The sequence below is a fragment of the Neurospora hispaniola genome (genome assembly GCF_033458365.1).
Source record: "Neurospora hispaniola strain FGSC 10403 chromosome Unknown B0T23scaffold_6, whole genome shotgun sequence".
NCBI lineage: Eukaryota > Fungi > Ascomycota > Sordariomycetes > Sordariales > Sordariaceae > Neurospora > Neurospora hispaniola.
The window spans coordinates 1,118,269-1,132,015 of NW_026944411.1; the positions used below are offsets into that span (position 1 = coordinate 1,118,269).

The following is a 13,747-nucleotide window of genomic DNA, read 5'->3' on the forward strand; positions in this document are numbered from 1 at the left end:
TCATGTGGAATCACACAGGGAAAGAGGAAACATCACACGGATCAGGTCGTGAGGATACCCATCTCTCTTGTAACCATATAAAAGAACATTGGAACGGCGTCATGGAGGCTAGGGATTGGTGGCCAGCTTTAGTTTAATGGTTTCTGCTTGTTAATTATCATAGACATGTCGGTGCACATGAGTCATAAACCACACTGTCTTGCATGAACACAATACCCCTCATTTGACATGATGTCTTTTGGCTACGTACTGCGTAGCATGTTGTTGAAGCACACTGTTAATCATATCTTGTATTGACATCTACTCGATTGAATAGGCAGCTAACTCATCGCTATAGCCTTCTTGCGGGTCATTCCCCGCTGCTTGTTGTGCAACGCTCCCGCTTGTAGGTAACTCACAAATCCAGCCTCTAAATAGCATAAACAAAGTCCAGGCAAACCAGGCCAGGTTATCATGACACGTTCATGTCTGGGGACCATCATGCAAACTTGAGGCTGAAGTTGAACACCACGCCTACAAACGCTGGATCAGTAACGGCGATCTCAGTACCTTCCGTCAGCCCAAGCTGCTCAAGTGTCTTCCCCAAGTTTGGCCGCGTCTGCTCCTCCAAGTTCGGGGGCAACTGCATGTACAGCGTCTTGCCCTCAGCCCGCACCGACGGTTTCTTCAGTTGCGCCTCAGGAAGGGTAGCGAACGACTCTATGAGCTCTTCGAGCGTCCACTTGGGGTTGACCTTGAGCACCCTTGCCGTCATGCCGCACACGGGGCAGTCCTCTTTTTGCTCGTGCTTGAACGTATACGTGTAAATGCTGTCGTTGCCGGAATACATCATATAATTAGGCTCGCCTTCGCCGGGGGTGCCCAAAAAGGGCGCACAGCTGGATGCGATCTTGAGTGCCTCGTTGCAGCAGGCCGCGGCGATGACCGAGTTCGTGGCCGCGATGGCCGGGATAATGTTCTTTACCACGCCTTGCGTCAGAGAGTACGTGACGCCCGATATGTTGAACTCCTTTGCCCGCTCGAGGGCTTTCTGGTAGAGCCAGGTGATGTGCTCCGGGTCGTCCTTGTCGAGCTGCGGGAACGGCTTCTCCTTGTCCCAAGCGATGACGTGCGCCCATTCGATGCAGTGTTCCGGCTGGCGGGGGATGCTGGCGAGAGTGCAAAGAGGAACGGCGGCTCGGGGAGCGTGCATGTCCAGCTGGCACTCGATACAAGAGCCCATGGTCGGTAGGATAACGCGGGCTTGGCCCTTGAAGCCCTCGGTGCCGCCGTCGATGAGGGGTTTCATGCTATCAGGGTTTTCACAACTCGCCATGTTGACTAGGGTGGCGTTAATCCATCGGCGTGCCTCGATGCTGTCCAGTCCGCAGACTACAATCTGGAACTGCTGGTAGAAGTCTTCATCGAAGTCCTGTATCTTGCAGTTATATGGCGTGATCTTGACGCCTTTAACTCTTCTCTCAACGAACTTGGCAGCTACTTCGGCTTTGAATTTCCCTACGTCCGCATGTCGGAAGAGAAACTGGCGGTTAAGGTTGGAGATGTCGATCGTATCTAGGCTTCCAGGTCAGCTATCATTGACATGGCGATATATCTATAGAGGACAACCGACCCATGTCGATGACGGAAATGTCCTTGAACCCGGAAAGAGCGAGGTTCTTGAGGATCTCACAACCCAGTCCTCCAGCTCCGCTACCTTGCCGTCAGTTCTCATAACCATGACCCGTCAAATCATTAAGCTGAGACTAACATGACTCTGGAAAAGGTATCAGCTTCTGCTTGAATAGCTTGATATACGCATACACTTGATGTGCTGCCAGTTGGAAGGATGACTTACAAGATCTTGATTTTGTCCATGTTCTCTACTACCGTTGAGCCATCAAACTCTTCCGGATCCACGAATGCGCCTGGCCGTGTTCGGACATTGTTGAGATACTTCCTATGGTAAAGGTGGCGTGTTAGCTGCTGGGACTCATGCCCTGAAGATATGAAATCCAGGGGGTGTTCTTGGGTTACGATCGAGAGCGCGTAACACCTACCATCTTTTGGCTTCGGAGTCTGGGAGTACTTCTGGACTTGACATGACTAGTTTATGGCTACAAGAGGAGACTTCGCTGGTGAGATAATAAAAGGGGAGGCCGGCGGGTAGGATGAGAAATGCTAGTGATAATATTTGCTGATTAGTCGCGGCTCACAAATTGTTGCAGGTTGAATGTACAATCCGAGGGGTGAGTTGACGGGACAACAAACAAACGGAACTGGAGGAGGGAAGCTTCCATACCTCTAGTTCCACTTGCGGGCGGGCCCGGACTTCAGGTTCGGGGATGGTGAGTGGATAGCTCCTGCCGCCCTGTTAAAGGAGACCCTGTATGGTAGGTTACCAACAGCGGCAACGGAGAGTGCCCGAAAGTGCAGTTCAGGGCCCCTACAGGGAAGGGACGACTGCCTGCACAACGGATTAGTTAGCACTTAGCAGTAACACCGACGCTATCATCCCCTGTTGCTTTCCGTTTGACGCAGATAACTATAGTGAAATGTCGTCGATACCTACGAAACGGAATTTCCACTTTCCTTCCAATTCCGTCCTCTTTCGATCGGTCAAACGATAGGTAACGTTCCGGGTTTAAATTTCACTTCAAGCCCAGCCTGTGTATTCCAAAGTACTTATCACCAACTGACATCACTACAGATATCTGAGATGAACGGCCTCTTGACGCCCATCAGCACCTCCCGCCTGAGTGCGAACCCCAACGAATCTCTGCTCCAGGAAGTTGGCCTCAAAAAGGAAACACTGAAGCCGAACCAATCTCCTGGTCAGAGGCCCTTGAACTCGCCCGAGGAAGCCCTCGAAGTTTTACGACATGAACCTAACTACGACCAGCTCGTCGCTACTTTGCGATTTCTCAGCCATGAGGATCTAGCCGGGTCCACATTCAGCATCAAGGAACCAAGTCCTATGACCGCAAAGCTAGTTCAGGTGCTGGTGTCAGAAATTGTCCCGAACTATTGGACTTTGCTAAACGAAGACTCCCACGAAACCAAGTTTTCGGCCTTGGGACTCTTGCTAGCTTGTCTTCGCAGTCTGACAGGGGTCAATGCCATTATTGTGCGTCTGAGGGCATGGTTACAGGAAGCAAAATCCGGCGATGGCAAGTCCAAGCGACCGGACATCGCAATCAATCTGGCAGTCCTTCTCAACCTGGTAGGCCTGTTACTAAAAGGCAATGATTCCATACGTGGCATTTGGAAGTCAGCTACAAGAACACTGAGCGGGAACCTCAACACCAGAATGCTCTCGCAAGAGATGCTTTCGACCTTTGGCAGTGGTCGGATCATTTCACTGACCGCAGAGGCTATTGAACATGCAAAGGGGCACAAGGCAGAAATCGACCTTAACAACATCTGGCTAGCAAATGGGCCAGAATATACCAAGTGGTTGAGCCAAAATATCGTCAAGTGGCAACTAACCTCGCCGACATCAGATGAGACGAAGCTTTGTTCCGAGTTGTTTTTGAAGGCTCTACGACTAGGGCACTCGGGTAAGACATTCGCGAATAGCTCTGGCTTCTCAAACCATAACTGACTTGGAGGCAGATACGGCCTTGAAATGTGTCCTTACCAGGTTGCTAATTGCTCAAAGGGCCGACAATGAGCGCTTTGGGCTCCTGCTGGGCAATGTTCCTCGAAGCGAGCAGCGTAAAGTTCTCTTTTCGGTGCTGAAGACCTTCGCCGAGGACTATCTTAATCGGTTAGGCACGAGTGATACCGAAGGCAGCAATAAAATGATATCCGCAGTGGCTGGTGCAATCGGCGCAATTACAAAGAATGATCCGGAGAGAGTAGCCTACCTCGTTGAGTGGCTAACAGGTTCGTCTGGCGCTGGACTTGGCGACTCTATTGGTATCCGACGAGCGGTGGTGGCAGTCGTCTCTCAGGATAGAGACTCCATCGTCAGTGTGCTTGAGAAAAGTATTGCCCAGATCGGAGATCAGCTATACGTCAAGCACTCTCCTATAGTACAACAAGAAGGTTGGCTCTAGCTTGGAAATGGTGTTTTCTTCCTCTTCTTGAGCGTAACTAACGGTTTCAAAGTGCATGCGCAGGTGCTGCTCCTGAGCGCTGGATACGTCCACAAGGTCTCGCCCTTGAAACTCACACTGCTAATGAGATCAAGCCCATGGCTAAATGCCATCTCCAACAGGCTATCGTCATCAAATCAGAGGGCTCGTTTCCTGGGCATGGTTATTGGCGAAGGGCTTTCCAGTCTCGTTGATAAGGGTGATAAACGCCTGAACTTCCAAGTCGAAGAAATGGAGGTGCCAGATGGAAAGTGGTACAAGAGTCTTGTTGAGATACAGGACACACTTGGCTCATGGGATCCGCTACTCAATCCTCAAGAGCTTACACAAAAAAGGACGAGCTCCAAGAGACCTTCCCACAAGCCAGCACCAACACAGCTTCGGACCCAAGGTTTTATCATCGAAGAACTGAGCGATGAGAGCCTTAGCGAGCAGGATGATGTTGTTGGGTACAGCAAGCCCGACTCAGATGCCGAAGACTCGGATGACGATCCAGAATTGGTCAGGAGAGACAAGGCAAAGGCACCGGTTTATATTAGAGATCTCATCAGGTGTCTCCGCGACACCGATGATTATGATCGCCAGAAGCTTGCACTCGTTACCGCCCCAACGCTCATCCGACGAAAGGCGAATTATGGCACAGAGGTTACTGATCACGCCGAGGAACTCGCATCTTTACTCGTCGGTCTCCAGGACAAGTTTGAGATGGACAAATTTGACGACTTGCGACTGCAAGCAATGATTGCCATCGTCGTTACGCAGCCCCAACTCATGGGCCCGTGGTTCGCGAAGACCTTCTTTGACGGTGACTACTCGGTGTCTCAGCGATCTTTGATCCTCACCGTCTTGGGTCTCAGTGCCCATGAACTTGCCGGGTTCGAAACATCCGAGTACGCAGCAGCTGCATCTTTCCCTTCTAAAAGCCTCCCAGAGAAGATAGAGAGGCTATTCATCAGCCAAGGCCCTTCAAATGCCTACCAAAGCTCCTCCTCATCATTGAAGCCTCTGCCTCACAACGCGCTCGAAAGCGTAGCAACGTCCATCACGTCGAGCTTCCTTGCGCCCCTTTCAGCAGCCGCTGCCGACTCAGCCACCGGGCCCGATGTGCTGAAGCTCTCTACCTTCAAGTCCCGTCTTCCCGACCATGACGACAGCAATAACGCAGCAACAGCAGAAGAACAACACATTAGCAACCCCAAAATCAAAATCAAGTCCCGCACCAAGCCGCGCATCCGCGCCATTCCCAACACCACTGCTCAAATCATCTCCACGTCCTTTTTCGACCCTCTCACGGCCCGCTTCCAAGCAGCGCTACATTCATCAGTGTCCCGGGTCCGCGGCATTCTGTTCCAGCCGTTCCTACTAGCCCTCTATCTCAAGACTCTCGCCCTCCTGCTCCACGCCGCGGGGCCGAGTACCCTCGCTCTTCCACAGATGACAGGAGAGCTGTGGCGGCTGCTGCTCAGCACAAGCGTGCGCGCGCAAGCTGTGGGAGACGTCGGCATCACGCAGGCGGTCTTGTTTGGCTTGTTAACACTGCTGGATGTGAATGAGGACCGGATGAGGGATGTTTGTCAGGAGTTGGGGAGGGAGGTGGTGGAGACGGAGGGATGGGTTGCGAGTGTGTTTGAAGGGCTGAGAGGTGGTGATGAGGGTGGGGAGGAGGAGAGGACGAAGATGTTGGCTGCGGGAGTTCTGGTGAGGTTGAGGGAAGGGGTGGAGAAGTATAGATTGATGATGGTTGGGGATTTGATTGGGTTGTGAAGGATGGGCTTTTTGTTTGTAGGGCGGCTTGAGAAGATTAAGAAAAGGGCGGAGATGATGGAGGATTCGAGAGGTGTGGTGGTCTAGGTGGATAAAAGACTGTCCTACACTAGAAATTGAAGGGCTGTGTTGTTTATTACCCCTATGGATTTCCTGTGACCCTGCAGTCGAAGCCTTCATAACCTCGATCAATCAACTCTACCGGAGTGTAATCCTGCAATCGAGGTAGAATGAATAGATGAAAGGGATAACAAGATGAGCAGCAGTGAATATGCGCAAAAAGATTGTAATCTATGGAAGGACTGAGCCAGGATTCAAACTTAAAACTTCACCTCATCGGGACCCCGGGCCACTTAACAAAGATGCATTCAAGCAGGACCACCATCTCACACCACTCGGTCACTGAGCCAGGGGCACTGTCTGAAAGTATCAAACTAGTTCATAACAAATTGCCTTAGATCACGAAAAACACTTCCCTTACGGGTGACGATTGGGGTGATCAGGTGACTTATGGATCTACTGACGCCGACCGGCTTGGCGTAAATGGAGCACGTACCCATGCAACGCTAAAATGGCCCGGTAGCACCGGACGGTCGGTCGGCTGTGGAAGGTTTCAAAGCAACATTGACAAATCAATTGGTACGTACCATTCATCGAAATATTTTGAGGGACGCTGTTGAAATCCTGCACAACAACAGCTCGCTCCTTGTTCTTTTGCTTGTTTCCATTCAACACAACATATCATTCACCATGGCTTCCCAAAGCTTTTCCCTTACCGCCCTTAGTAAGTACCTTTGCACAACCACCGGACTGTTTCGGCATAAGGCGCTCTCGCTGTCCGCGGTGACTAACCATCAATGCGCTCATTACTACAGCTTCCGGCGCCACCCTTGCCGCCGCTCCGGCGCAAATTGCGACCCCTTCCAGTGATGCTCCCGCGAAGCCCAAGGTGCGCCTCCGACCCCCCATGAACCAGCCAGCTCACCGAAAGCTGTACGCAAACGACAATACTGAGAAACAAAAACTAAACAAAAAAAAACATCAAAAAACAGCCCTGCTGCGTGTGCAAGGAAGAGAAGGCCAAGCGCGATGATTGCATGCTTTTCTCCAAGTCCGATGACCCCCAGAAGGACTGCGTGTCGACGATAGACCAGTACCGCGCCTGCATGGCTGGTTTCGGCTTCAAGGTCTAAATATAACCTTCGTTGCCATCGAGTTGAGCGAGCGACTAGCAGCAACAGCAGTAATAACCGACGACATGATGAGTCTTTAACACAATACCCATGTATAATACTACTACAACCACACCCGTGCTGCGGCAGCACCCCAAGCGGCGTTCTCATGCATCTCAAATCTTACTACGGCATACATTTGTACAACTACAACATAGAAAAGGAGGGAAGAGAGAGAGACAGCCTCGAATATGGATTGCTGGAGCTTTTACGGTCTTTGCTACGTTCCTACTTTTCTTCACACGTCGCCGGGACATCGATCTTGTGGCAAGCTCCATGGCCTTTAGCTAAGCCCGGTGGTGTACGGACTATGTCGTCTTGCTGATGTTGACAGCCCTCACTCTGTTCCACTTCTTCTCTTTTCCCAATCCAGAGCATACGAGATTACCATCCGAGGACACTGTGCCCGTCAAATGCGACCACCCAACACACAGTGACCAAATCATTGTCACCATCACCGAGTTCAGCACAAAGCGTTAGCAGCCTCCCACTCCTCCCTCATACCAATCTTCACCATCAGCAGCCGCCGACTTTGACGAAGCTTCCTTCGAGACCATGAATCCCTGCGCACCCTCAGGCAGCAGCTACTGGCCCGACAACCTGTCCACCTCAGAAGTAGCAGCAGCAGCAGCACCATCCTCCGCAGGCTTCTCAGGCTTCGCACGGGGTAACATAACAGCCAAGTCTTTTCGACGACCCTCGTACAAGGCGCAGAGCTGAATACTGTGGTTGCTCATGATGCGCTGCACATCGGCTAGCTTCTTGGCAATGGCGGTCTGCTTTTGATCGCTGGCTTCTACTGCTTCCTTGAGTCTTAACAGACGGGAGATGTGCATGGCTGAGCTGCAAGTAGCATGGATAAACTACAATTAGAACAACAGTGGAAGGGCGAAATTTTTTTTTATTTTTTTTTTAGAGAATGCACCATTGTGACAAACTGAGCGGTCTACCGGTTCAACTTACTGGAGATCATGGTACTTGGAAACTGATTTTCTTACGCGGTCTTGGATGGACGTGAGCGCGCCTTGGTAGGCAGAGAGCAAGGCCTTGCGTTTCTTATCGCGCTCTTCTCTCGCCTGAAATTGAAATAAATCAAGAAGTGAACTAAACGAATATTTTTGTTCACAGGAACAGTAGTTTTGCTCGTGGTTGCTGATTGATGTTCATACCTTTTTGAGACGTGCTCTAGCCGCGCTGGCTTCCTGGAGTCGCAAATTGTATGCTTGGTAGTCGTCGTCGGAACCAGAATCGTCAAGTACGGTGTTAGTCGACTTTCTTGGCCTGGACTTAGCGGTGCTCGCCGAGGGTGCCATGTTTGCTCCAGGATGTTTCCCTTGAACGTAGTCTTTGAAACAGTTCTAGTATTGGGCCAAAGACTGAATCATAATTGACAACTTGAGAAGGAGAAGTGCCAGATGAACAGAAGGAAGTTCGTCCAAATCTCACGATCGATTAATGTTCCCGGAAGTCGGCAGGCAAGTGTGTTTCTCCACAAATACATCTGGAAGGAGCAAGTGACAGGCACCTCCCCTGCAGCAGCGAACCATGGTCCCTGAGCTGTGTGGAATTTTCGGGCGGTGAAAGCTGGCAGATCTTTGATGGGATCGCAAGGCCCCCGCCAAAAAATTGAATGCCGTAGCACAGACAGGGCGCCTCGATTTCCGAAAGTTCAGTTGTACACCAAGCCCATTGACCTTTGACGACTCAGCACACAAGCTGAGAGCCTCGTCAACGACGTCGAGCAATCATGGGCCTCGCCGCTGCCAAGAAGTGAGCGCATATCTTGAGTGGCTGTGCTCCCTTTGTTGACTGCGTGCTAATCGCGAAACTTCAATAGCAAGCGCAAACTGGGAACCGACCCCAACAACACGAAATGGTCCCGTAACGAAACCACTTTCGGCCAAAAAATCCTTCGCGCCCAAGGTTGGCAGCCCGGCGAGTTTCTGGGCGCCAAAGATGCTGCGCATGCCGTACATCACACGGAAGCCAGCTCGTCACATATCAAGGTCACGCTCAAGGACGACAACCTCGGTCTCGGCGCGAAACGAAACAATGGCGACGAGTGCACCGGCCTCTTTGATTTTCAACATCTCCTTGGGCGACTGAACGGCAAGAGCGAGGATGTTCTGGAAGCCGAGAAGCAGAAGCGCGAAAATCACATCCGCAACCACTATTTGGAACAAAAGATTGGAACGATCCGCTTTGTCAGAGGCGGCTGGTTGGTTGGTGACGTGGTCAAGGAAAAGGTGACGGAAGAGGACGGCGTACCACAGAGCGATACTCTCGACCAACAAGTGGAGACAGTTCCCTCTCAGGACACCAAGGGCGCCGAGCTCACAAAAGGCAAATCCAAGAAGAGGAAGGCGGGCAGCGACGAGGAAGACGAGAAGGAAGAAAAGAAGGACAAGAAATTGAAAAAGCGGAAGACCGACACCGAAGCCGAAACAGACAGCGAGTCCTCTAGGTCAAAGAAGAAGGAGAGGAAGGACAAAAAGGAAAAGAAGGACAAGAAGGACAAAAAGAAGCTGAAAGACGCGAAACAGTCTGAAGAGAGCTCTTCAGATGACGTAGAATCGTCTGCTACGGAGACCAAGAAGTCGAAAAAGGACAAGAAGAAGGAGAAGAAGGAGAAGAAAGACAAGAAGAAGGATAAGAAAGAGAAGAAGCGCAAGGAAAAGGGGCTATCAGACTCTGCCACAGAAAGTGAAGACAGCAAATCGAAAGCTCAGAAGAGGACGAAAGACGGTGCTGAAACAGAGACGAGCACACCAGGTGGAAGCGGCACTTCCACGCCTACTGTTACATCTTCAACCCGATTCTTGGCTAGGCAAAGGTTCATTGCGCAGAAAAAGATGGCTTTTACGGACAGCGCTGCTCTCAACCAGGTCAGTATATCAACTCTGGTGAAATTCCCCGTTCTTTGAATGTCATCACTAACTTTGCCTATGCAGATTTTCATGATTAAGTCATAGAAAAGAATTGATGTGGTCGGTTGGGAAGCCTTCTTATGCTGCGTATTAGTTTCTTTTGTTCCACACCTCATGATCGATTTAGCGTTGCTTTTGACCCCAATTCCTCACACACATCATAGAAGCTTTGTCTCGTCTAATGAAATTGAGTTGAAGATACCATTGTCATGACTCGACCAGAACCGCCAGCTCCTTCGCCCGTCATCCTGAATTGTGATCCCTCTGCGCAATATATGTTGATATATATCGCGGCTCCTTGACACTTCACTACGGCGCCGTTCACCGCACTTCCATTTTCGAAGTACCTCGGCTGTCGTGGCATTCGAGTCGAGACCGAACTGCTCGTCGACGCCCGGTAGGATGCTTGGGGAGACGAAGGCGGGTTGATTGTGCCCATAACATCAGACCAAACGATGAATCTACTTCCTGGTATGATACTTGCGCGATCTTCTCTACGCCCATGTTCTATTAATCTTGGCAATCAGAGATTTGAAGAATTTCCTTATGTTAGATCAGATATGCCTGGTGCCTCTAGCATTCCAGAAGCCCAGGCGAAGCGATGCTCAACGATTAAAAAAGATATAAAAAATAAAACTGCGGGAGAATGGTAGCACCTGTCGCTACGGCTCCATTGCGCCGGTTAATCAGTACTTCGGGCTTCGAACGCGAACTGATTGCGGACAGTGACACTCACTGTCTGTCGCCTCGCGTCAGGAATCTCGTCTCTTTCGTGCGGAGGAAGTTTGTTCGCGACAACGAAATCCAACGACAGGACATCCACCATACCTCTCCGCTTTCTTCGCAAAACCTAGATTCTACAATAAGGACGATCACTTTTTTTGTTCTGGCCCATGGATTCTGAGGCCATGATTTGCAGTTGGTTGTTGGTTTTAGGGAACTAAAAAGTACATCCGCCTTTGACGACCACTTTCCAGTTGGCACCCCTCGCCCTTCACTCACCCTTCACTCACCCAATATTCACCCATCTTCGATATCGCAACGCCCAGCTGACTACTTCTTTCCCCGCACCTTCTTCGCTATCCTTAGCACCAACCACCGTTGGCCGCATATTCACATTTCCCGCTGGGCAACATCTGGTGGCTACCTCGAAATCAACTCTGATTTGAACCCATCGCCCGCAGGTCATCGTCATCGGTGATGGAGAAGAAAACTCAATCAGCGCGGCTTCAGCCGCTATCGTATGCAGGCGCTCTCCGGGGGGACCAAGGCGCACGAAAAGTGGTCAAGCCGACGCCCCCTCCGACTTCGACTCCGTTCCTGAAGGCCGCAGCCCCTCTCAAACCTTCGGTCATATCTGTTCCTTCGAAGCCAACTGTGCAGCAACCCCCACCAGCAGTACCTATTTTCAAGCAGCCAGAGCAGAATTCTATAACCGCTTCGTCACGACAGTACTACCCGCAGCTTTCACAGTCTGTGGCTAAAGTCAAACTGGCTCCAATATCTTACGCTCAAGCTGTGACTGGTGAAAGAATATCCACTTTGGTGGTTAAGAAGAAGGAAAAGCAAGGACCGCAGGCGGATTTGCAGAAGGCAGGAGGGGAGATGACTGCACATCAAGAGCTTGAAAAAGGTCCCCAGAAAATTCCGCAGAAGAGCGCGCCGATAGGTGGGCAGAAGAATCCTCAGAAGAGCCCGGAAAAGATTACTCAGAAGACTCAAAAGAAAAGTCCGAAGAAGAAAAAGAAGAAAGGAAATCGTCATCCAGAAACGAAAGCGGCAACGTCAGATTTGACTATCAAGGCACAGCACACTCTTCACCACCAAAAGGCGTCCAAGGAAAGTCAGGAACCGGAGAAGAAGAGTGTTTCTACAATCGAGCGATGTTCGATAGCGCCTCAAGGTGGCGGACACAGTAAGGAAAGCACACGCAGCAAGAATGCATGCGGAGATGCAGCTGTCGGCGGACAAAACCAAGGAAAAAAATTCTACGTCGAACCGCCCCGCGGACGAAGCCCAGTCAAAGTATTACCATGCATACGGAATGCTCCAACCAAGCCGAAGGCCGCAGCTTGGGGTGCCCAAAACTGGCGCTCTTTTACTACTATAAGACCAAGACAACGGAGCACAACTTTCCCTGGTTTCGAAAACTCTTCCCATTCTCTTCACAACCAGTCTCCCACACTCGCCGCTCGCTATCAGTTTGGCCAGTCGCCGTCGACCAGCTTTGCAACAGGTTTTGCTAGACACCCTCAATACAACCATCACGGACATATTTTTGATAATCTTTCCAAAAGCTCCTTACCAACAATGGGCAATCCTCATGGGTACGGGCGTCGTTGCCGCGCTCTTGACGCCGAGCAACGGACCAAAGCAGCAGCAACCCCCAATCGATCCTCCAATTTTCTCGGATCACTAGATTTCGCCATCCACTGCGATGAACCAGGCGAAGAGGGATTGTGGCCGGAAGCCTTCAACCAACAGCGGCGAATCGCTGAATACATCAAGCAGCACGACCGAAAGGAGATCAAGTAAGTCTCCCATGCCCCGTGGCTGCATATTTCCCGAAATCCGGGTAACTAACCCCGACTGATAAAGCTTGTGGAGGGGGCCCCGTGATTGGGATGTCAGGATCAGTTGCGGAAATAGGACATTCCTTGCTCATCGCCAAATGCTCGCCCGAGAGCAAAGCACTTTGAAAGAACTGGCTACAGTACTGCCTGTAAGTATCTTGTCCTATCTCTACGTGTAAAATACTAACAAGCTCCTCAGGACGGCTCCGAAACCTACTACATGTGCACGTACACGACCCCGGAGCGGATGGCCAATGTATTGGCCTTCATCTATGACCAGGGTAAGTTCAAGCCCTTCTCCATCACCAATAAAACTAATACAAACCCCACTTGCAGGCACCATGGAGGGAGAGCGATTCAAGCCCTCCGAAGATAACACCCTCGACGGGGGCATCATCCTAAACAACACTATGGCCTACCTCGCCGGCGTCGAAACCGACTTCCCCTTGCTGCGCGACGTTGCCCTATCCAACCTCCAAAAAGCCATCCAAGGCATCAGGCGCTTCTTCGATGACGCCGACGGATACATCCAAGACTACGCGAATAAAGCACGTGAAGACGGCACACCTTTCCAGGAATGGGATTGCCTTGTCTCATTCGTCAGCGATGACGAACTAGCGAACTTTTATCGTCCATTCCGCATCGCCATGCAGACCCTCTTCGATTTTCACGTGTACATGCAGACCAAGTTCTGCGCGGACGAGATGCTGCCGCTGCGGTACGCGATGTGGGGGCTGATGAAGGATGTCTACCATGTACGTCTTGTGTTTAGCAAGGCGTTTAGAAATTGTGAAGCGCCGCAGTGGGAGGAGAGTGGGCTGATACAGTTTTGGAGGGAGGAGGAGGCGTTTTTTGTGGGGGTGTGAAGCAGGGTTTGTGATCGGGTTGTGGTTACGAGGAGCACCAGGTCTTCTGGAAAAGGCGGAAGTTTACCATATCGATTTGCTTTACTGAAGTGGACTCATTAGAGGTTTACAGTGTTGGTTGGAGAAAGGAGTTTGGCATTTCATTGGAGGTGCATTGGATGATCTTTGTCAAGGTCAAACGGCGTTAAACTAGAATTCAGCGAAAGGATGGAATTCAGGTTGGGACAACAAAGATATTCTGACGCAAGTCAAATGGCTATGTATTGTCTAATAATTGTTTGGCGAAAGGACTGGACTTGGGAACCT

At 50.9% G+C, this 13,747-nt stretch overlaps 6 protein-coding genes across 6 annotated transcripts; 4 read left to right on the plus strand and 2 right to left on the minus strand.

The window, feature by feature from the left end:
- Positions 1-264: 264 nt before the first annotated feature.
- B0T23DRAFT_384255 (NEDD8-activating enzyme E1 catalytic subunit) lies at positions 265-2,316 on the minus strand. Its single transcript, XM_062837464.1, has 4 exons — positions 2,040-2,316; positions 1,838-1,939; positions 1,613-1,692; positions 265-1,554 (listed from the first exon to the last, which is right to left on the minus strand). Exons 1-4 carry the CDS (start codon positions 2,081-2,083, stop codon positions 479-481), a joined length of 1,302 nt encoding a protein of 433 aa, XP_062690649.1. The 5' UTR covers positions 2,084-2,316; the 3' UTR covers positions 265-478.
- Positions 2,317-2,601: 285 nt separating this feature from the next.
- On the plus strand, positions 2,602-6,325 carry B0T23DRAFT_414028 (telomere length regulation protein-domain-containing protein). Its single transcript, XM_062839546.1, has 3 exons — positions 2,602-3,539; positions 3,595-4,029; positions 4,093-6,325. Exons 1-3 carry the CDS (start codon positions 2,699-2,701, stop codon positions 5,841-5,843), a joined length of 3,027 nt encoding a protein of 1,008 aa, XP_062690650.1. The 5' UTR covers positions 2,602-2,698; the 3' UTR covers positions 5,844-6,325.
- A 179-nt stretch (positions 6,326-6,504) lies between these two features.
- B0T23DRAFT_188593 (cytochrome C oxidase copper chaperone-domain-containing protein) lies at positions 6,505-7,293 on the plus strand. The gene is made up of 3 exons (XM_062833182.1): positions 6,505-6,627; positions 6,719-6,792; positions 6,896-7,293. Exons 1-3 carry the CDS (start codon positions 6,594-6,596, stop codon positions 7,034-7,036), a joined length of 249 nt encoding a protein of 82 aa, XP_062690651.1. The 5' UTR covers positions 6,505-6,593; the 3' UTR covers positions 7,037-7,293.
- A 314-nt stretch (positions 7,294-7,607) lies between these two features.
- B0T23DRAFT_188602 (uncharacterized protein) lies at positions 7,608-8,548 on the minus strand. The gene is made up of 3 exons (XM_062833183.1): positions 8,245-8,548; positions 8,039-8,151; positions 7,608-7,918 (listed from the first exon to the last, which is right to left on the minus strand). Exons 1-3 carry the CDS (start codon positions 8,386-8,388, stop codon positions 7,660-7,662), a joined length of 516 nt encoding a protein of 171 aa, XP_062690652.1. The 5' UTR covers positions 8,389-8,548; the 3' UTR covers positions 7,608-7,659.
- Positions 8,549-8,822: 274 nt separating this feature from the next.
- On the plus strand, positions 8,823-10,047 carry B0T23DRAFT_397525 (uncharacterized protein; the record flags this gene model as incomplete). Its single annotated transcript, XM_062838301.1, has 3 exons — positions 8,823-8,845; positions 8,913-9,960; positions 10,027-10,047. 3 exons carry the CDS (start codon positions 8,823-8,825, stop codon positions 10,045-10,047), a joined length of 1,092 nt encoding a protein of 363 aa, XP_062690653.1.
- A 1,007-nt stretch (positions 10,048-11,054) lies between these two features.
- B0T23DRAFT_188609 (uncharacterized protein) lies at positions 11,055-13,545 on the plus strand. The gene is made up of 4 exons (XM_062833184.1): positions 11,055-12,533; positions 12,601-12,724; positions 12,775-12,856; positions 12,912-13,545. The coding sequence occupies exons 1-4, from the start codon at positions 11,203-11,205 to the stop codon at positions 13,439-13,441; spliced, it is 2,067 nt and encodes a 688-aa protein (XP_062690654.1). The 5' UTR covers positions 11,055-11,202; the 3' UTR covers positions 13,442-13,545.
- The last annotated feature ends 202 nt before the right edge of the window (positions 13,546-13,747 follow it).

Excerpts from the sequence above, each read along its gene's own strand:
- B0T23DRAFT_384255 (XM_062837464.1), bottom strand. The coding sequence starts at position 2,083 with ATGTCAAGTCCAGAAGTACTCCCAGACTCCGAAGCCAAAAGATG. Across the intron at positions 1,693-1,837 it reads ATGGACAAAATCAAGATCTT|CGGAGCTGGAGGACTGGGTT; the intron begins GTAAGTCATCCT and ends ACGGCAAGGTAG. Across the intron at positions 1,555-1,612 it reads CATTTCCGTCATCGACATGG|ATACGATCGACATCTCCAAC; the intron begins GTCGGTTGTCCT and ends CTGGAAGCCTAG.
- B0T23DRAFT_414028 (XM_062839546.1), top strand. The coding sequence starts at position 2,699 with ATGAACGGCCTCTTGACGCCCATCAGCACCTCCCGCCTGAGTGCGAAC. Across the intron at positions 3,540-3,594 it reads TCTACGACTAGGGCACTCGG|ATACGGCCTTGAAATGTGTC; the intron begins GTAAGACATTCG and ends ACTTGGAGGCAG. Across the intron at positions 4,030-4,092 it reads TCCTATAGTACAACAAGAAG|TGCATGCGCAGGTGCTGCTC; the intron begins GTTGGCTCTAGC and ends ACGGTTTCAAAG.
- B0T23DRAFT_188593 (XM_062833182.1), top strand. The coding sequence starts at position 6,594 with ATGGCTTCCCAAAGCTTTTCCCTTACCGCCCTTA. Across the intron at positions 6,628-6,718 it reads CTTTTCCCTTACCGCCCTTA|CTTCCGGCGCCACCCTTGCC; the intron begins GTAAGTACCTTT and ends TCATTACTACAG. Across the intron at positions 6,793-6,895 it reads ATGCTCCCGCGAAGCCCAAG|CCCTGCTGCGTGTGCAAGGA; the intron begins GTGCGCCTCCGA and ends ATCAAAAAACAG.
- B0T23DRAFT_188602 (XM_062833183.1), bottom strand. The coding sequence starts at position 8,388 with ATGGCACCCTCGGCGAGCACCGCTAAGTCCAGGCCAAGAAAGTCGACT. Across the intron at positions 8,152-8,244 it reads CTAGAGCACGTCTCAAAAAG|GCGAGAGAAGAGCGCGATAA; the intron begins GTATGAACATCA and ends TTTCAATTTCAG. Across the intron at positions 7,919-8,038 it reads TCCAAGTACCATGATCTCCA|CTCAGCCATGCACATCTCCC; the intron begins GTAAGTTGAACC and ends TGCTACTTGCAG.
- B0T23DRAFT_188609 (XM_062833184.1), top strand. The coding sequence starts at position 11,203 with ATGGAGAAGAAAACTCAATCAGCGCGGCTTCAGCCGCTATCGTATGCA. Across the intron at positions 12,725-12,774 it reads AACTGGCTACAGTACTGCCT|GACGGCTCCGAAACCTACTA; the intron begins GTAAGTATCTTG and ends CAAGCTCCTCAG. Across the intron at positions 12,857-12,911 it reads GGCCTTCATCTATGACCAGG|GCACCATGGAGGGAGAGCGA; the intron begins GTAAGTTCAAGC and ends CCCCACTTGCAG.